At 37.4% G+C, this 22,323-nt stretch overlaps 1 protein-coding gene across 10 annotated transcripts in view; it reads right to left on the bottom strand.

Annotated features, from left to right (window-relative positions):
• Window positions 1-220: 220 nt before the first annotated feature.
• LOC106728892 overlaps window positions 221-22,323 on the bottom strand; it is a 67,528-nt gene continuing 45,425 nt past the window's right edge. For 7 of the 10 annotated variants that reach the window (XR_004315545.1, XR_004315546.1, XR_004315540.1 and 4 more), the window contains one exon: window positions 17,422-21,049. Coding sequence is in view for 2 of the 10 variants with exons in the window: in XM_032468903.1 (XP_032324794.1) it covers window positions 20,895-21,049 (155 nt within the window). In the remaining 8 variants the exon portion in view is untranslated. Of the gene's footprint in view, window positions 4,374-10,446; window positions 10,582-11,035; window positions 11,193-11,815; window positions 11,913-17,421; window positions 21,050-22,323 lie in introns of those variants that run through there. The other 3 variants (XR_004315544.1, XR_004315541.1, XR_004315547.1) reach the window with 3 other exon arrangements.

The raw sequence follows: 22,323 nt of genomic DNA, 5'->3' as shown, positions 1-22,323 counted from the left end.
CGTAGAAAACAGATAAGCAATAAAGAAAGTCATCAGAATGATAAGTAGCTCTTCAGAAAAGAATAAAATGGATAAACCATTTGCTAGACTGATCGAGTAAAAAGAGAGACAAAACAAATGATCAGTATCAAGATCAAAAGCAGGGCATCACTACAGATCCTATAGAAACTAAAAGGATAATAATAGGATATTCGGAAAAAACAATTTTGCCAATAAATTCAATAGCCTAAACAAAACTGACAGTTTGCTTGAAAAAACATGACCTTCTACATGGTCAACAGGAAGACATTGAAAATTTGCATAAACCTATGTATTAGCCAGCTCAGGCTGCTGTTACAAAAGAAAGCAGACTGGGTGGCTTAAACAAAGAAGTGTATTCTTGTACAGTTCTGCAGGCTAAAAGTCCATGATCCAAGTGCCAGTTAATTTAGTTTCTGGTGAGAGTTCTCTTCTTGGCTTGCAGATGGCTGTCTCCCTGCTATGACGTCATCACATGGCCCTTCCTAGACACTCCGTGTCTCTCATAAGGGCACTAATTCTATCAGATCGGGACTCTATGTTTTTGAACTCATTTAACCTTGATTGTTTCCTAGAGGCCTCATCTTTAAATACTGACATAATGAGGTTAGGACGTCAACATATGTATTTTAAAGAACACAAACCTTCAGTCCATAAAACTGTATATTTATTAAAATATTAAATACACAGTTGAAAGTTTCTCATTCCTCCTACCCACAAAACAAGCAAAGAAACAAAAAAATTCTCAGATCCAGATGCCTTCAATGGTAGCTGCTTTTAAACACTTACAGAAAAATTAATATCACTGTCACACAATATCTTTCATAAAACAGGAAGGATAGAAGACATTCTAATTTGGTTTATGAGTTCAGCATAGCCATGATGCTGAAATATTAAGAAACAGAATACAAATAGTACATTAAAAAATACGTTCTGTCTAAACAACATTTGTCCCAGGAAGGTAAGATTGGTTTAACATTCAAAAGTTAAATTCACCACATTAATAGCATAGAGGAAAAAAAATTACACGATAATCTCAATAGATGCAGAAAAAAAATCATTTGTCAAAATTCAAAAGTCATTCATAATAAAAACTCAGAAAACTAGGAATATTCTTAATCTAATAAAGGGCTATTTACAAAGGTTTTTATTGAATTGTGATACATTTAATGTTTTCATCTAAGGTCAGGGCAGCAGTAAGGAAGTCCTATTTTATTTCATTTTTCCTAAAGGTTGAGCCAGTGCAAAAAAAAAAACAAAAAGAAAAAAGGAAAAAGGGCATAAATATTTAAAAGAAATATGGAAAGCTGTTATTTTTCATAGGGAACCAAATTATTACATAGAAAATCCTAAGGAAACTACAAAAAAAAAAACAAAAAACCTAAAACGAATATGGGAACATTGCAGGACTTCAGGTCAACATATAAAAATTAACAGCATTTCTATGTAATAGCAATATTTTCCAAATAACAGGAAAACACAATTTTAAGATGTTGCTATGTACAAAAATCTCAAAGTCAACCATAATACTGATTGAAACCCAGGTAAAGAGGTCAGATTAACAGACCTAAATGCTAAAGATTCATTTTTCCTAAAAATGAAAAAGCCTGTAGAAATAAACCTGTTCTTACATCCTCTTATATAATCCCCCTTGGTTTGTGTCAGTCTCTATTTCTACAAAAGAAAGTTTAGGGCAGAGAGAAGTCTATCTCTCCATATGGCTTATCCAACATCCCTCAAATTTTCCTCCTTTCTGTTTCTATAATATGGATTTTGTTTCTGCTTTCTCTACGACTCCCTCTCTTTCTCACTGTTACAAAGGGTCAAACTTGAAGATTCAACTTTTTTTCCTCCCTTGCATTCACCAAAGTGCCCACTTACACCACAGCATTAGTGAGTCACATTTTTTTTTTTTCTTTGAGTGAGGAATTGCCAGAAAAGTGGAGGAGAGGTTTACACTGAGCAAAGCACAGTGTCATAGTCCCTAAACCCTTTGCAATATCTCTTCCAGAATTTTTTGTTCTCAGCCTCGCAGAACCCAGGTCGTCTCCATATCACTGTAGCTCAGTCTTGCAGGTTTCAATCTTCTCTCCAAATACTCCCTGAAATCTCTTACTGCCATGGAAAGAAATTTATTACTGCCCCAATGCCTCCAAACTTGCAGATCCTCATCCTACTGTGTAGCCATCAAAGGCCCTGAGAGTCACATTCTGACATGTAATTAAACCCCAAAATGGGACCAGTTTTATTAACCTTGATGTGTACACAATTTTGAGAGCCCTCTTTAAGGAAATAATAATAATAATAATAATAATAATAATAGTAAGAATAATAATAATAATAATAATAATAATAATAATAATAATACAGCATCAGGTACGAAGTGCAATATTTATTTAAAATGAAATAGAAGCACAACAAATTGCAAATTTAAAAAGCTTAACAAATGCGACAAATAACACAAAATCCAGAATATTACCATAACCAGTTTTCAAGTTCCCAGTCTGGCATCTCTATACTTTTCCCTTACATCTTTGTCGACACAGTCTTTGAGGGTCTTTTCATGTAACAGTAATTTCATAATATTTGAAATTTGAGGAATAATTTAGTCTTTTTTTTAATAGGGTAAAACTTAGTGTTTTGAAACTATTGAACCTTTTGGGAAAATATTTTGAAAATTCACAACTCTCATTCATGGTAATTTCACATAAAATTAGAATTATTGTCAAACATGGGAAAAATCTTTCTCAAGTCTTTTTACACACGAGCTATGAGAGTTCAGGGCATTTCAGTTTTTCCTGAGAAGTGAAATCCTTTGACATCACTCATTAACCAGTTTGCTTCCTTCTTGTGAAGGTTCCTGTGTAGTTTCTTCAACATCAGTGTTTTATTTCAAATCATGTAATATTGTTTCTTTTTTTTTCCCCAATGTATTGGGGCTTTCAGCTTCCCCAAGCATCAGCCTCTGATTTTTACTGTATCTATGTTTTTGTCTTCATTGCCATCTATAGACATGCTGAAAAAATGTCTATATTTTCATTTATATTTCTTTCCCATAAACCGTCTCATAGCCTATGTGCTATGTGCTCTATGCCTAAAATAGTTTCTCACTGATGGTAAGAGCGAGATACGAGCTTTCAGAATTAGTTGGATGGGACTGAATTTAATTGACAGTGTAAAAAATTTAATTGGGTTGGTTCTTATCCTTTTTATGCCTTATGGCAAAATCAGAAGAATGCAGGCTTTAGAATTGCTTACTAGCTTTCTTTTTTTTTTAATTTAGGGAAAGTTATTTTACCTCCCTTAGATTCTGCTTTCTAACCTGTAAAATGAGGGAAATACTATTATGCCAGAAATTGTTAATTGTCTTCCTATATTCATACTTGTCTTCTGTAATGAGAGGAGCCCTAGTTTCAGCTGGGTGCATGGCTGCCTAAAATAAAAACTACAGTTCCCAGACTCCCTTGCAGTTAAGTTCTGCTGAATGAGATGTAAACATCAGGAAACTGCTCGCCAGAAGCTTTCTGAAAAGAGAGCTGATGCGCGTCCTGCCCGCCTTCATCTTTTCCTTATCTTGGCACCCAGAGTGCATGTGACCACACTTGCCGTCTTGGACCGTGGAGGAAAAGACCACACTCTCACGGGAGTAGAAATACAGGTGGAAAGGCTGCTCACCTCTTGGGTCTTTTAGCAGCAAGGTTACAGCGGCAATCCTGAGTTGCTCACATTTTGGTTTCAAAGAAATACCATACTGTCTCATTTAAATCACTAAGATTTTGAGCTTCTGTTGTTGTTTGCACTGAATTTAATACTGATGACTGCCTTGCAGGGTTTGTGAAGACTAAATAGAAAAGGTGCCTAGGACAGTGTCTTGCACAGAATTGTATTCTTAGTAGCTGCATGGCATGTTCTTATCTGGATCATTTCTGCTTGTCCAATAAAGTGACCCTCAAAAGTATTATATCCCCGAGGCTGGCTGGTACATATCACCATTCCTTAATTTTCTAAAAATAAGCCTTCTTAATTACATCTACGGATTAAATTAGGAGGGGAAATTCCAGGATGAGATTAAAATTTTGCTACCGTGTAGACTTCCCAGAATGAACTGGTATGTAATTTTTCCTAGTATATAATTTTCATCCTGTTTTCTGTTTTTCCATCTTGCTGTTGTCAGCTATAACTTAGAAAAACATCTGTAAATAGATACCTGGAATTTTTTCAAAAGCCATGTATTTTTTTTTAATTTACAGCACAAGTATCTGTGTATGCGATTTAGAAAATGGCCACATTTTATCCTTTTAATAAATGTCTATGAAGTTAGGTTGAAGAGGGCCTTTCCCTGAATTGCCATGAAACTGAAACAGAAAAGAAAAAATGGCCTTATTCTCTTTCCCCAAGATGTGGATTTAATTCAGATTATTATCACTTTTGAATAGTGGAAATTATATACGTGTTCAGTCCAACCTTCCCCAGTCCCCATTTTTCATGAAAGTTTCCTTCATCTAACTTTCTCCACGCAACGGATTATTTCTTTCCTCTTGGACATGTTTGGTTTTATTATCCTGCCAAGTTCTTTGGATCATGACTTATAGCTCTTTTCCTCTAAAGATGCAACATGCAAATAGAGTGCAAGGCAGAAGAGTGATATTCCAGAAGCAGGGCGATGCTGCGGGAGTGAGGCTCCCTGCCTTCCAGGACCTGGCTCCTTCTTCAATTACAACCCCGCCCCCCCTTCCTTTGGAGCCCTGAGAGGTGCACTTATTAGAGAACACACAACGTACCATCAGCTCGATGAAGGGCCCCCAAATTAATCTTGCCCGGTACATTAGGAAACACTTCGCTGACATTTGCTGTCCCTGTCAGCCCTAATAAAGAGATTTTTACCTGTATTTGCCTATTCAACACTTCAGCCCCTCAGCCAATTTTGGAAATTATTTCTGATTTATGGCCCTCTCTCAGGCGGGTGTCCCCCTGCCTGTCAATTACTCCTCAAAGCAAATGCTAAGTGAAGGCTGGCTGGTAAAATTAATAAGGGAAACCTTTACTCAAAAACCTGGGAAAGAGGCTTGAAAAGGAGATCATTCAACCAGGCAGGAACTCGCTGGCTGCCTGTGATATTTATATGCCCAGACAGAGGAACATGGCAAATTCCGTCACACACAGAAGGGACAACCATTTTTCCCCCTCCGTATTTGGCTCTCAGCTGCTCTGGGGAACACAGAGACCATCGGGGTGAAAGTTCACTGGTTCCAGTCCGCTGCCAAGGGGGCCTGGGTCATGCTCAGGCTTTGCAAAATAAAATAAGTTTTTTTCTTCAGTTTGTTACTACAAACTGTTCCTTTCGGCACAAACCCCCAAACTGGAAAGACACCACCTTGTTCGCTGCTTCTTCTCTTATTAATATTTTTAACTGAAGTATTGCGGGGTTATCATCACCCTGTAAATTCAACTGCAGGGAGCAAGCCATGGCTTCCCTTTTAGCTAGTTGTAGCAATTGATTTGGTATTTTTTTTTTTCTTTCTCCTTCCAAAAAAGAACAACGAACAAAGATCAGCAAGCTTCTCAATCTATCATTCTGGTTCGTACATGTGTCATTTTTCTCCTTGACCAAAATGCCTCCCAGCTCCTGCCTTAAACCCCAACAAATCTCAGATAGTTCTGTTCTGTGACAGGAAGACATCCCTCGTCTGCCACTCTGGTATTGGTGTTAGGCTAAACGCTCAGGATGGCATGAAATAGCCAGCGAGAAATGAAAAGTTCCCAGTGACAACACCGCGGAGTAGTCTGTTGTCTGAGGTACCACTGCAAAGGGATAAAAGACTAGAGCCACAGAATGTGTGTTTCATATGTCTTTGTAATTGCCCTCGATGGTATAATCACACAGGCAGGGTTTCATTTCCCCCTAAATGCTGCACATAGAATGACGGCTTTCAAAATGTCACGGCACGAGTCTATGATGTTCAAAGACCAGTAAGTTACCATTGATTATTCAGGAGAGCTGGAGTTTAATGAGTGACTTAAAGGATTTTGACTTTGAACATGGCTCAGATAAGGCCACATGATTGACCGTGGCTTTCCTTTATCTGGATGTTCACCACTGTCCCACAAGGCTGCAAAACTCGACCACCTATGTTTGTGGAAACTTCTGCCACACACTTGCACGTGCTCAGAGATGCCCCGGCCACCCTCCAGCTCTCACGATGAGGGTGAGTAAATTCATTTTTTTCTCTTTCCTCAAAGATACACACTTAAAATTGTGTGAAATATACATGGTCTCTATGAGCAAAATAAGCAGTGCCGGAACTTTCTTTTGCCAAAGAAACAAAAGGAAAAAAGAAGAGAAAGAGTTGTGTCATCAAGTAAGCTTAGCGCTTAGCTGGGACAACCAATTATAACCTTACTTGAAAATGTGTCCTTCATTTCTGAGTCTCTTAAACAGATAGAAACCGTGACATCAGAGTTACTAAAATGCATATTTTTCTCTACATTTCTATGTTTACGTACAGAATAACATAATAGTATATATAATGTTACATTATTATTGTAAAATTGTGTGATATATTAGCCTTGTAAAAGTGTAAGAAAAATTATAAATTGACATTTACAGTTATATACATTTACAGCTACATACATTATTATTGTAAAATTGTGTGATTTATTAGCATTGTAAAAATAGATAAAAACAGAAAATTATAAGAAAGATAATAAATTATCCTTTATTCCAGTACCTAACTGTGACCTCTACTGTTAGGTTTTCTTGCACAAACTAAAAATTTTGTTTCCTAAGTATCATAATATAGACTCTTAAACATACTTCATTTTAATTTCTGCACAATATAGCACTATGTGGGTATACCATAATTTATTTAAGCAATACTTTGTAGTCCAATATATTTCATTGTTGTTTGAGTTCATAAACTATGTTACAAGGAAAACTTTAAAAAATAAAACCTTCCATTTATATTTTAGATTATTCCTTAGGCTTAACACCTAAGAAAGTAATTACTTGGTCAAAGGCTGTAGAGATGTTTAAGGTTTTGGTTATTAATGCTAAACTGTTTTCAACAACAACAAAATAATTTAAATTGTAAGGATAATTATTTCAGGGGAAGAAACTGTATATAAAATATTCAATATATTTGAATCAATGACTCTACTCTTCAGAGCTTTGACTAGTGAAGGAGGGGAAGAAAATGTAGATATACACACAGAAATTCGCATCTACAGATCCCCAAAATGGTCTTCCCATAGTCCCTTTAGCTATGAAGAGCTTTTGATTAAGAAAGCCTAAAAAAATCATTAGCTCATTTTCAAAACATTTGAAAGAGACACAAAGCATGGCAATCTTTAAATGCCATATCTGAACGTCTTACTGCTTAGCATTCACAGTGTCATCAAATTGTACGACCAGAGGAAAAAAAAACTATAGAGGCATTTTGTTAAATGGGGCTACACATTTTGGGAAACAGATTTCTTTGGGGGCTTGATGAAAGCAGTGGACCTTTTTCCCAGGGAGAAATGCTCACAGCCACAGTCAGCCACAGCTTTGATATAACATTGCTGGATTCAAGTGGTGGGTTCAAAGTTCTTCTGAATTCTCTCCTCAGAGTCCGAAGAGTCTCGGCTGAGAGCCTTTGAGTTCTAATCCCACCACCATCTCCAATGTACAGATGAGAAAATTAAAGTATAAAGGAGTTAAAAGATTTGTCCGTACTCATACAAGGAGTTGCTAATAATGCTGGAACTGTAATCTATGTTTTATGACCTCCTGATGGGTACCATTTTAGACCCATTTTACAGATCACAAAATGGAAATTCAGAAAGGGAAAAGATTGCTAACCATCATCATCTATTATGTGATAAAGAGAGCACAAGAAAGTGACTACGCTTCCAGGCACTTGAGTTCATACCTGAGTTTGTATCCCTTCCCCTCACCATGAAGAAAATAAATTTGTTTTTGGGAATATACATCTTGGAAATAGATCAGTTAACTGTAGGTGGTCAAGTTATTTATCTTGATCAAATAATGCTTTTTCACTGAAATACTTTGTGTGAACTATAGAAACTCCACATATAAAAGCTTCACAGGTGTATTTGCCTACCTGGGTAATTCCCAGGACAGGTGTTTGCTTCTCCGTGTGCTTATCCAATTTGCATTGGCAAATATGAACAGACTTCTCACTGAGAGCATTCTCTTCTGCACTTTCAAGTTTGCCCCTTCTAGTTCTGAAGCTGACAGTAGTCATCTGGTTTAATTTTTGAGTGTGCGATGTCTACAACCAGTAAAGTTCATCAAGCAAATTGAATACTTCTACCCTCGGGCTTGCTCATTTACAAAACACACGGAAGAAAGATGTAAATGTCGCTTGGTTTTGATAAGGTCTTTTATGGATCCTAGTTCCCAATTTGATGGCACAGAAGTGAGATGTCACAAATTGTCAGGAAGCCCACCTTCTTGAAGCCAATAGATCAGTAAATATGGAGACAACCAGGTCCACAGGGCATCACTGCCCATCGCCTACTAGCTGTTTAATCATATCACTGCTCTCAGAATCATCAGAGGCAATTTAATCAAACGGTACCTGGCCACTGGGTAATTGTTTTCTAGGCTTGTTAGAAAAATAAAGGTTGGCATTCATTAAATGAGTATCCCCTTGCATATTGATTGCTCTTCTAATTTCTTGTTGGTAATCCGTTGCTCTATCTTTCAAAAAAAGCCTGAATTCCAGCCTAGTGATTCAGTACCCAGAGGGACAAATTAAAACTCAGAACTACATCAGGGGCCTCCAGGGTCGAGACTCCAGAAAAGTCAGGTCACCAAGCAGAGGGGTCACCCACAAGCGAGCCTGCGTTCCCTTTTCCCTGCACGTTTTCTACTTTTCTGCCAGATATATTTAGGGGCCTAGCTTCTTAAATGACCACTTTCTGTCACTCATACTATGAAAACCGTGACAGTTCACACACTGAAGATAACTTTTATGTCCATCTCAGAACCCGCTTGAAACAGAGCGGACAAGTACTTCTCAGGACTGTCTCCACAGTCAGCTGCTGGAGAAGAAAAGCAAAGAAAAGACTGAAGAACAAGGAATGATTCCTTCATTAGGTTTAAAATCAGCTCATCTTGCTATGCGTTAACTAACCTGGCCACCAGTACTTTTCAGCCAATATATGCTTCTTCCTACAGAGATCATGGTCATACGCCATCCAACCCCTCCTTGAATCGACCCTAATTAAGTGGGCCGATCATCATGTCACCCCAAAAGGGGGAGAAAAAAGACCCCAGTTCCTGTCTTACCAGGAGGTGGTGCGTTGCACAGCAAAAGATGTTAAAGGATTTATTTAGGAAAAAAAAGAAAAGATACGCTTCCAAGAATGGGACATAGACTGATCCAAGGGAGGAAAAGCGCTGGTCTTTGCTTGCTCTCTCTCTCTCATACCCTCGCTTAGAGGTGGTCTTTTGATTGACGGCTCTTGCCCCTGGAATGCTTAGTTCCGTTTGTCCCTCTTGGCCATGGCTTTACCCCTGGTGTATAGAGCAAAACCCATGGGGGGCGGTTGGCGGTGGGGTAGCCAAACTGCAATAGCATTATATTATAATGAACACTGGGTCATGTCCACTTAAGTCCTTTTTCTACTGCGAAGTTGCAGCTGTCGGGTTCTAACCGGTTTTTTTTGCTGGAGCTCATTTAGAAGAGGTAAAGTCCCTTTATGCTGGAGGCAGGCATAACACCATCTTCTGGACCATCCTCTCTGTCCTCCACCTGTCTGCCTGGTGCCCCCACTTATCTACCTACCTAACAATCAGATCACTGATTAAGAGAGTCCCCATTTTGGCTGTCATATCTCTTTTGACCAGATCATGTTGGTCTTTGGTGAAATTTTTCCTTAGAAAGGAGAGACAGAAAATAATCTTTCCTTTTCTGCATGGGCATACTTGCCACAGTGGGTCAAACTTCTAGTTATCTGGACTCAGAGAGACACGGAGTGGGCAAAAGTAGGTGGTCAAATCTTCCGAGGTATTAATCCTCGTTAATGATGACCTTGAATGAATTGTTTTCCCTCACTGAGCTTACGCTGACTCATCTGCAAAATGGAGACAGTGAGATGCTTCAAAGGGGAAACGCATGGAACATTTAGTGTGGGGTCCTGGATATAGTAGAAACTCAATAAATGATAGTTACTCTCAGTAATGGAATGTGAATAGTATTATCAGGGCTTTTTTCCATTTCTGTATTAGCTTCTGATATATTACAGCCTGAAGCTTGAACTGAGATGGCAGACTTAAGTTCCAAGTGAGAGAATCTGAGTTCTTCCTGAAGATCTGAGAGCTACCATTACTATTTAGCCCCGTCACCCTCCACTTGCTCCTGTGAGTGGGCAGGTCGGTGCAGAACCCCAGGATACCTGCATAATAATGACGTGCAGAAAAGGCAGTCCTGGGACCTTTTCAATTTCAAGGAAGTTCTGAAATGAACACAGATGTTATCTTTGATGTGGTCACAATTTTCACAGGATGGGTGACAATTAATTTGGAATCATGAGAAGAGATGTCATCTAATTTCTCTGTGATGAAAGAAAAATCAAATATTTCATTTATTTAATTTCTGGAAAAAATCACTGATTTTTTTCAATTAAAAAAAACAAATGCAAGTTTTAGAGAGCATATTTTTCACCAGGTAGCAGACCAATAGCAGATGCTAGTTCAAGCCAGCATATAAGTACCGTGATTTATTTGAACTGGGTAACTTTCCATAAACTCATGCTTAATATACATTTTCTAGTTGTTGAGATACTATTGTATCAACATGCACGTTATTTCCAAATTCAAATAAAAGAACTATAAAATATGATTTGAGCCATATGCTCTCTCTCTTTTCTTTTAAAAAAAATGACACACAGAAAATAAATTGGGGTATGAATTCGTAGGAGCCTATAGAAATTTATTAAAAAAAATTTTAAATAGCCAGGTGACACCTGAAACAGGGTCTTTGTAACACCCTGAAAAGATCCAGGTTACCTTAGCATCTGGCCTCACCAGCCCCGAGGCTGGAAACCTTGGACAATCCAGCTGGTTCCAGTATGATTTCAGAGCTGGTAGACCTAATTAGCTGAATTTCTCCATCTGCTGGTGAGTTTGCTGGTCTAGGTCTCATGGACTATAATGCACGTGGCGCCTGTGGAGTGGAAAATGGAAACAATGATCTGACTCATTCAACGGACAACAACAAAAAAGTGAAAACCTTGCCTGCTCCACCACCCACTTTTAATCTATTAATTCATTGTGTAAAGCAGGCCAAAAAGTTGAGTCTGATCCCAATTCAGAATTAGAGAAACTGCTTCTATGCAAACAGGTGTTCATATAATCATCGTTGCCATTGTCAGTATCACCATCATTCTTACCATCTGTCTACCGTGTGCCGGGAACTGTGCTCGGACCTACATATTTCACACCAGTTAGGTCTCCAGGCCACGTGGGGAATTAAATATCCTCATTACAGCTAAGAAGAAAGTGACATTCAGAAAGAGCCCTTTCGTGTTTGACAATTTGGAATAAGGTGGAAATACCATTGTCCTTTTGGTGCAAATTCCCTCGGCTTCATTTTGCCACTTGTTTCATAAACACACTTTGCACATACCAGTCACAGCATAAGCAGGCGGGAAAAGGGCTCATCCACAGCTCACCGACCGGGGTTTAAATCCCAGCGCCTACATCTACCTACTGAGTGATGGACTCTGGGCACGTAGCTGCTAACCTGTCTCCTATCTCCCACCTAAAAATGCGGAAACTAGTACTTACCTTATAAAACACATCTAGTGCCCCAAAGAGCATAGGTATTAGTAAAGCAGCTTTGTTATTATTTGACTTTCTTGTGGCTGAGGATCCGCAGTTACCTCTAAAAAGGAAGAGAAATGGTTACTGGCTACCTTAAGAACTTTTACAAAATACAGCTAATTGTTATTCACTTGCTTGAAAACAATAGACAAGCCTCCTATGGCAACTCTGAAGGAGTTACTGAAAAATCAATCCGTCCAGTGCCATTAGGGTGGCCCAGTTCAAAGGAGGCCAAAAGTCACTGCTCTGCCACGTCCTCCGGGTCAGAGCGCAGTCCAGCCTCTCAGCGTCCCACTCCCTCCCCGGGGCCTCTTCACAGCCCCTGAGGCCTGTTCCTGCTACCTCCCGAGGAATCTCAGCCTGCCTGACAAACGGGGATGGATATCATCAAAACTGGCCTCCCCAGAGGGAAGAAGTTCAGTTGTTGGTCTTTTGCCTTTTAAAGCGCAAAAAAATGGCATGTTTTTATTTTTTCGAGAATATGTTTTTGCCAATTTGCACTTGGAAAGGCATAAATATATAAAAAGGGAATTTCCTTTTCTCTGAATAATTAGGAGAGAAAAATGTAGCTTTTGCTCAGGGCACATCTGCTTTAGTTTTTCAGCTGTGTATTTAAAGGAAAAGGCTGTCAAGAGGAGACAGTCCTTTTTGTGCACCCACGATATGCTGGACTCCTACCTAATTCACTGTAATATGGATAATATAGATATGTAGATAGACATATATATTTAACATGGATCCTATGCAAGAAGTATTATTATCATTTCTATGTGATAACAGTTTTATTTGTATAGCATTTGTTATTTTATTTGCAAATAAACATATTTGTATTCATTTGTAATTCAGACTTGTACTAAGAAAGTATTTAATATGGCTGATCCCTTATTTGAAAGATGTGGAAAGCTGTTGTCACGAAAAACTAAATAAATAAAAATAAATATAACTGAAAAAAAAAATAGATATGGAAACTCAAAGAAGTTAAATGCTTTGCCTTGTCAGAAGGTAAATGCCCATAGTTGCAAAGTGATAAATATTACAGCCATTACTTTTGGGATCCAAGCTTCATCTTCCTTTGCATGGTTAATAACTCCTTATCAGTCCAGCTTGTTCAAATTTCTGTCTCCTTATTTCAGAAAACATGTTAGGTGCTAAATGAATTTGGTTGATTTTCTGTACATCCTGCTTGAACATGAGTAACGTATCTTGCAGGCAGGATTTGTTTGGATCACTAGGTTCACGAGGACTTTTGAGGGATGGCGTGCTGGGTCCAGTGTGGGTTAAGGAGACCACCAGAGAATCGGGCACTTCAGCCCTGGATGGGGCCTTGAGGGCTGACAGGTCAGATGCATTTCACCTTTGTTTATTTCTGACTTAAAAGTTCTGTATGACTTTAAACATTGTCAAATATCACCCTCTCTCATTCTCTCGTGTTGGAGAAAGGGTTATCAAATATTTCTTTGCTGACCTAGCATATAATAGAAACTCACTGTTTATGGGACAAGCTGAAGGATTAGCCCCAATCCCCTCCCCCTCCCTCTGTCCATATCCTTGGCCAAGCAAGCGCACAGTGCCTCCCACAGAAGCCGAGTGTGCCGCTCCACCCCGACTTTGAACTTGGCCACGTGACTTCTTTACAAGTTAGTAGGTTCGGCACAAGCAGGGGATTGAAATGTGTTTGTGCCCTTGGGCTTGCCTGCTTGTACTTCTGCCACGCTTCCCTCCATGAGGTTTCTGCCCCTTCCTCCTGAGCTCCAGGTTTATACACAGGGCTGACCAGAGCCCAAGCCATAACGAGGCGGGAAGCCAAGCCCAGCCCGATCCGCTGCTTGAAGCAGCATGGCCCAGCTGACCCCCAGCTGACCCTCAGCAGAGCTGCAGACACAAAACAAATAAATGCTAATTGTATCCTCCACGATTCTGTGGTTGTTCCACAGCAATTGATGTTTGTGTAGCCTCTGATCTGATCATTTTTGGACAGTATAGTAGTAAAACTATAAAATGTATAACCTTAGCAGAGTCTAATGTTTATAAATCTAAGGCTTTTTTAAAATGAGCAATTTCCAGAATATCTGTTGGTTACTGTTCTCTTGTAGAAATTAAACTCAATTTGAAATAAATCCTAGACAAGAAAGCTGTTGGTTGAAGAGGTGGACAGAGAAGGCGAATAACCACTTTCCTCTAATGTTATTACATTGTTCACCCAAGTACTGAACACAGCTCTCATTTGTTCATTAATTTATTCAACAAACTGCACTTCTTTGCAGCAGGTAGGAGCTTTTTCCAGATGAGCAGCCCAGGTTGCCCAAATGAGCTCGCAGCTTCAAAGAGAGACAGGGGTTCAAATAATCGGTCTACCACGTGGTAAGAGGCTAACAAGGATGTGTGAATGGTGTGAAATTTGAAGCAGGCTTCCGAATGACGAAAGCTCAGATGGGTTGCGTCCTTATGGCTAACTCAGTGATGATCTGTGTGCTTTATATCAGTCATCTCATTTAATCTTCAAAACCCTCTGAAATACCATAGAAATAACTAATATTACTTCCATTTTACCGATGAGGTGATAGAGGTCCACAAAGGTTGAGTAACTCATCCAGGGTCGGGTATCCCATAAAGACAGTGGCTGTATTTGAACTTGCACAGTCTGATTCCGAGTCCAGGCTCCTCACCAGTGTACCATGGGCTGGAGATGAAGTTCTCCCTAAGCCAATTCTTCAATGATAAACATAAAGGGGATGCAAGAAACGGCTCTATTGTTAGGGTGGTCCCTTGTAGACACAGCAAGGTGGCCAAACTCAACATCCAAGAAGCTGGGGCTACTCTGCCTTGATTCACACTGTTGCTGCTATTTACAGGGACTCAGAGTCCTATTTTTTGACACTCACACTAAACTGCCAGCCTTGTCTCTTCTTCTTCTTATTCCCAAACATTCTCCTCTTTGCTAAGTCTTTCTTTCCGACCTAGAGTTATGCTGGCGTCATGGCTATACTTTAAAGAGCGATGTAAATAAGACCTTATTCCACCCCCATGATACCCTAAAGAAATAATGACACAATTTTCTTTCCCTTTAGAGTCAAAATTCTTAAAAAAGAAGTCAATGTTTGCTCCTCAGTCCTTCAGTCCTCGACCCACTAAATCTAGCCAAGTGTCGCATCCCTGCGCTGAAACCGCTCTAAGTCACTCTAGACTTGAAATACGCAGAGTATGTTTCCATTCCTGTCTTTTTTTTTTTTTTCCATTCCTCTTGTGTTCAAGCTATCATCCATTTTTTTCTCCTCTTAGGTGTCCATAGTGTGATTCCTCTTTGTCTGCTCCTCCCAACTTCCTGACGTATTCTTTTTCCATCTGCTTCTTAAATCCCTCCTATTTCTTCTCATGTTTTTAACCTGTTGATGTTTCTGTGAATTCTGTATTTCTCCTTCTTCTTCTTTTTTTTTAGTTTTTCTTTCTCTTTTCCTCTACTGATGTCTATTTTATACGCTACCAGAATTTCAACCCCTTGGGGTCATCTTGCTGATGACATTTTTTTTTTTCCAGCAATAATAGTGTAGCAGTTAAGAATGCAGCTTCAGGAGCCAAATTATTGGATTCACCTTATGACTCCACTATTTCCTCGTCATGCCACTGTCAGGAAGTCACTTAACCTTTCTATTTGACTTTTTAAATCATCCTTACATGGGTTTAATTCATTCAATCGTTAATCAAATTCATCATCCCTTCAGGATGAAATGAGTTAAAATATGTAAAGCACTTAGAAGTTTCTGGGACTTAATAAACATCCAGTAAGTGTTATCTGTTATTAAACAACTGTCCAGAAATCCAATTCTATATTTAAAACCACCACTGTCCCCAGATGTCCCATGAGTACCTCGAAATCTTATCCAAAGGCTGAACTCATCATCTTCTCACCACAAAAATCTTTTCCCCTGGCTGCTTTCTTGTAAGATTTGTATCACTGTTTCCATATTTGAAGCCAGAGCCTGGCTGTTGGCTGAGATTTTTTTTTCCCATCTCCTTCCTCTCTATCTTCCAATAGTTACCAAGTCCTATTATTTTTCTGATCAACTTTCCCTCCAGCCCGTCTCTCACCTTTCCCCCCTGCTACTGTTGGGATGCAGGTCCACATCTTTGATGTGTGTGGTGATGCTGGAAGAGTGGAGGTCTAGACCATTACAACTGGTGTCCCCTGACTAAGTCCGTCCTTCCAGTGCGTTATTCACTTGGCACTCCGGGTGTGCTTTTCACAACAAACACATTCATGTCACTCCTCTGTTTGACTCCCTTCAACAGCTCTTTGTCAGCTTCAGTGGAGCATCTTTCAGAGTGATTTACAAAGCCCTCCTGGATTTAACCACAGCTCTCTACCTTTCCAGTTTAAACTCTCACCAGTTCCCCAAGGTGCCCTACAATTCAGTCAGATTCAACCACTTGTGTTTGATGATTTATGTTATCCTTCAAATGCCTTTTTCCCACCTGCAATGTAGGCTCTAATTAGAGGCTAAGTACAGAACTCAGGTAAAAGTTCCAAATATGAAGGACAAAAATAAATTCAGATAAAAGGACAACCTAGATGTATGCAAACTACCTTGAGAATTTAAATCATCTAATTCTATAAAGCCAAAAATCTTTCTGGCTTCCTGTAATCATTTTACTAATTTTCCCCTATTTAATAGATAACTTCTTTAGAAAATACATTCTCTTTCCCCCATCTTTTTAGAGCTTGCTTCACATTCATTATTCCATTTGGCAATCCCTCCCCCAAAGCTGAGCTTAAAACACTTTGAGTTCGGAGATTGCAAAAATGAATCCAATTTGGCAAAAAAAAAAAAAAAATCACAAAGAGATTGATTGAACAAAAAACAAAAACAATGAATAATACATTGGAGTAACTTTCATATTTTCCTATGTGTGTTTGTGTGTGTGCATTTGCATTTTCTAAATTTTCAGACTTACAGACTTATCACATTTGTAATAAGAAAAATTTGTCTAAAATTCAATAATTACCAAGCAGTCAACAATTTGTAATATGTAATGGGATCTACATACATGTTCTCTTAGCATAAAACACTTGGAGTTAAGTGTTGCTGAATGCAAATATGGAGACACCTGCTAGTTAAATATGTACCTTTAAACAGATCCCCTGGGGATTTGCCATATTCTTGCCAGATGTAACTTTCAGATTTTCCCTCCAGCCTCCACAGCAGAACCATTGATGAAACACACAGTGGAATCAGCCATCTGACTCTGGGACGCTCTCAGTATCAGTGTTGATTACGTTTGAACTCAACTCTCTTTAACAAGATTTGCGGAATCTTCCCACATCTCAGAGTGCATGATTGTAAGTGTTTCTCTCTTGGCTTCAAGCACACGGGCTCTCTCTGTCTTTTCTGTTCCCAACCAGTTCCCTGGCTCTGTCCCCACACATCTCTCTATTTATCTCTATGAATGCTACTGCTTTGTTTACAGTATCGGTGACAAGACACAAACCAGGATTTGGAAAGAGTGAGTGGGATGGGACTGACTTTAAGTTGCCTTTAGGAAATATGCTATAACTGTAACATTTGATTCTGGCATTTTGTAGCATGTAGCCCCCTCATCTTATGTTATGTGTGAATTCCAGTCGGGTGATTCATCCTGACATGGGAGTTCTTTGCTCCTTCTACTGCAAAAATGTGAGAGAATGAGGGGAGAAGTGGCTCATTCCTTCTGATTTTTCTAAGTAATCTATTTTTTTTTCCCCTTAGCTGGGAAAGAGATTTTTCCGATGAGAAATGTTGCAGTTATGACATAACAATTCCATGTTTCACAACGCAACTCACTTTTCTTGTTGCTCTTTTTTTTCCCCCTATTTCTCACAATTCAAAGTAAATTGTGAGATTACTAGTACAATTAAGGCTTGGTAAAGAGGAAAACTGCATATTATGGCCTTGATAACCCTTCATGGAGAACAAGTCGCAACTCTGCCCCAACTTCCAATTTTAGAGTTGGCTTCAACAATAATAGTGAATAGGAGAAACACAGGAAAGCAGATATGTGTTTTAAAATCATCCTGACCAGAAATGTTTATCTAGAAACATTAGGCTCCAGTAAGATGTCTATCATCTCCTCCTTTGCATATATTCCAGTTTCGGCAAAATAGTCCTTATCTATTATCTAAGTGCTTTTACAACCTTATTTTGGAAAGGTCTCCCTGGTCACACGTACCTTAAGCTGGAGAGGAAGGCAGCTGATTTCATTTTTTTTTTTTTTTAGCTGAAATAGTTTCTGTAGAACAATGCAAATTATATTTATACCATTGCTTGCAAAGACTAAGATAAATGGAATTGTCACATCTACTCGGATTGGGATTGAAAGTTTCTTTGTTTAGCAGCAATGCACATATTTCGTAACCCAGATACAGCTGTGTGCAAAGGGTCAAAGTAAAACTGCTAAAGCAAGTAATCTATCCAGTGCTTAAATATTTTGAATAAAGATACTCATATTTGTACAGTCTGCTTTCAAGCAAGTACGTAAAAGTTATGAGAATGTGCTTTCCTTCACTGGCAGAGAGGCTGTAATAGATAAAATATCGCTGGGGAGATTTCATATCCAACATGTCACTTCTCTATACTTACTAGCATAGCTATATCCAATCCATACCCTATTTCTACCTCATTTCCATTGCCATTGGTTTAGAATTTCACTGTTTCTACATTTTAGGCTTCTTTCTTGTCTTCTTGCCTTCAGTTAAACTTCTCCAGCTCTTTTTCACAACCACCAAAACTTCCCCTGTACTTGAATTAATTCAATAAATTAGTGAGAATATTTTTTTAATTGAAAGTGACAAAAATTCAATTTAAAAGTACCTAAACTGAAAAGGGAATTTATTGAGCCACGCAAATGGGGACTGCGAGTGGCTGATACAGATCTGGCTCTCAAACCACTGTTTAAAAAGATATAATCAGGACTGGATTAGTCTCTTAATTTCATGACCTTGATTAATCATGCTTGCCTTATTTCTCAGATAGAATCTCTTGCTGTGGTAACAAGATGGTTTCAAGAACCCTGGTACAAAATTCCACTCTACTAAACAATTCCATTAGAAAAGGAAAGGTCCACCTTAATATATTTTCGGGGGAAACAAAAAACAACACTTGGGAAAGAATATGGTTACATTTCACCCTTGAATAATCAAATATTATGTCCAGGGGTTGGGGTGGGGGGTCATTTAAATGGCTAAATCCAGATTGAGAGCCTAGATCCAGAACTTTATCAAATGTCCAGTACACAATAATCAATTAACAGACACACAGAGGAACAATGCAATATGAGAAAGAAAAAAAGCAAAATAACTGGCAATAAAAACAATGTTACAGGTATTCCAAGGATTGGCATTATGAAACCTACAGTTTAAACTAACTATATTAACCATATTCAAGGAGATAAAAGACAATGGAACATATAGGCAAAGAACTGAAAATTAGGAAAAGAACCAAATGAAAAAATATAAATCAGATTAATAACTTGATTGCCTTGAGAGGTGATTGGACATGGCTAAAAATAGAATTTGTGAACTGAATATTACTTTGAAAGGACATGTACAGAATTAAGAACAGAGAAACAGAAAGTTATAAAATAAGAAAGAGAAAGATATTTAGAGGATACAGTAAAAAAAAGATAAAATATGTGAGATTAGAATGGATCATAAATAGTTGAAGAAAAAATGGATGACAATTTTTAATATTTGGAAGAACTAATATAATACAGAAATTTAATATAATATTTACTAAAATATTAGTATAATCAGGTAATATGTATAGGATAACCAGTAGAGGATATTCTTCAGGCAGAAAAAAATTACATTTAGAATCTCAGAAATGCAAAAGGAAACAAAAAGCAGCAGCAAAATGGTAAGAATGTGGACAAATACAAATAATATAGTGCATATTTATTAATAATAACTGTAATCACTTAATATTTTTAAAATATAGCTTATAATACACAAAAATAGTGATGTAAAAACTAGGAGGTACAATGCTCTAAGTTCCTTGTATTGCCCTGTAGGAGGGTAATAAGAACTAACATTTGATTTTGAAAACTCAAGCAGAGTGTGATTTCTGTGATAACTATAAAAAAAATAGTAAAAAGTATAATTCGCTAAGTAATAGAGAAAAAGTTTGGATTAATAAAAATAACTAATCAAAGTTAAAACATGAGAATAGAGAAAAATGAACTTGGAATTAGTAAGTTGATATGTTTAATCTCAAACATACCAGAAATTATATTAAATATAAATTGACTAAATCATTTGATGAAAATACAAAGGTTGTTGGACTGCCCAAAAAACTAACAACCAAATTCTGTGCTGTTTAGAAAAGACATTTAAAGCATACATATACTGAAATACTTAGAGCACAAAGGATGGGAAAAACATGTACAGAGTGAACACTAACTGATTTAAAGCTGTCATGTTATATTAATATTAGGCAAAGTAGAATTTACAGGAAAGTACTAATATAGATTAAGAAGGATAATTTATAATAATAAAAGGGTCGATTAAATGGGCTATCAGTTAAATGAGATGATATAACATTAAAAAAAAAAAACTGTCACAAACACTGTGAGAAATTTTAAAAATCCAGAATCATAGTACATGAATTTAATAAATCTTTTAGTAATGAATAACAGAAGTAGGCAACAAAAAGAATGAGTCAGAATGTAGATAGTTTGAGTTACGTAATTGAAAAAATTTGCCAAAATTTTAACAAAATGCCCACACAGTGCATCATAAAGCATGTCTCAACAAAATTTTTAAAAATTTAATTATGGAATATAATCTCTGGACACAATGTTATTAAGCTGAAGTCAACAGCAAAAAAAAAAAAAAATAGAAAAAAGTGAAATTCCTGTATGTTTGAAACCAAGAAATATACTTCTAAGCTATGAGTAAGGACAAGATGGCAATTAGATATGAGCTGAGTATTAATTAAAATTCCACATGTAACAAATATTGTATTGCATTCCTTACTGCAACAAACTGTTCCAGCTTCAGCCACTGGGAACTCTCTCAGGTTGGCTTCTGTGTCTCTATGACATGTCCCAGGCTATTCTTTTGTCTATTAATTATTTCCATATCTTCTGGCATTTCAAGATGTTCCAGTCTCAAATGTGGTTTTCTTGTCCCCTCTGCAGAAACATCCATTTCACCAAGGTGCTCTATATCTATTTTATTTGAGACAAAAATTTCATTGAGTCAAGTAAGCAGATCCTAATTGTACAGCTCAATACATCTTTGCCTGTAGATGTACTTGTAGCTACTTCCTAGTTCAAGATACAGACCAATTTCATCACTCTGGAAAGTTTCTTCAAACCTTTTCTCAGGTATGAATTCGCTGTGTTCTAGTTTCTGTCGCCCTACTACATTTTGCAGGTTTTATACAATTTGTATTCTTGTTTTTGGCATCTTTCACTTACCATGTTGTTTTTAACATTCATGTATATTATTGTGCATATCAGTACTTTTGTTCTCATATAATAATCCATCATGTGAACAGAGAACAATTTGTTACCCTTTCCTGCTGATAGACATTTAGGCTCCTTTTTTTTTTTTTGCTTTGTTTTGTTTTGCCGTTACGAATTACTATGACTAGAGTGCATTTTGGTAGACATTTTCTTCACTTAGTATAGTGCTTTTGAGATCTGTTCATATTTTTAAATGTATCAGTAGTTCATTCCTTATTATAATGCACTAGTATTTCATTCAATGAATGTACCAGAATTTGTCATTCATTCACCAGTAGATGGATTGTTTCAGCTTTGTGCAATTATAATTGAAATAGTTATAAACATTCATGTACAGACATTTGTGTGGATTTATGTTTTAGTTTCTCATGGGTAAAAATCTAGGTTGGGAGATTCCTGAATCATGTGGTAAGAAACTGTCAAAGTGTTTGCCAAAGTGGTTGATTCATTTTGTATTCCCACAATGTACGGGAGTTCCAATTGCCACACATCTTAACCAGTGCTTCATACTGTCATTTTTTTAAACTATGATAATCAATGTGTAGCAATATCTCATTGTGAATTTAATTTGCACTTTCCTAATGCCTAATGATGTTGAGTAGATTTTCTTGTGTTTATTACCATCTTATCTCCTTTTATAAAGTGTTTGTTCAAATCTTTGATCCATTTTTGAACTGGATTATTTTCTTACTGTGAGAGTTCTTTATAAATTTTGGATACTAGTGATTTATCAGATATGTTTTGGTAAATATTTTATCTTAGAGTATTGCTTTTCATTTCAGTAACAGTGTCTTTAAAAAGCAGAAGTTTTAAATTTTGAAATACAATTTATCAATATTTTCTTGTTTCTTGCTTTTTTGTGTGTTCTAAGAATGCCTTATCTGACTCAAAGTCACAAAAATTACCTCCTATTTTTTATGTAAGCTTTACAGTTTTTGATTTATAGTTAGATCTATGATAAGGTTTTTGTTTTG

The sequence above is a fragment of the Camelus ferus genome, chromosome 27 (assembly GCF_009834535.1).
Source record: "Camelus ferus isolate YT-003-E chromosome 27, BCGSAC_Cfer_1.0, whole genome shotgun sequence".
Classification (NCBI taxonomy): Eukaryota; Metazoa; Chordata; class Mammalia; order Artiodactyla; family Camelidae; genus Camelus; species Camelus ferus.
The sequence above is the reverse complement of the archived record's forward strand: the minus strand, read 5'-3'. Positions and strand labels throughout refer to the sequence as shown.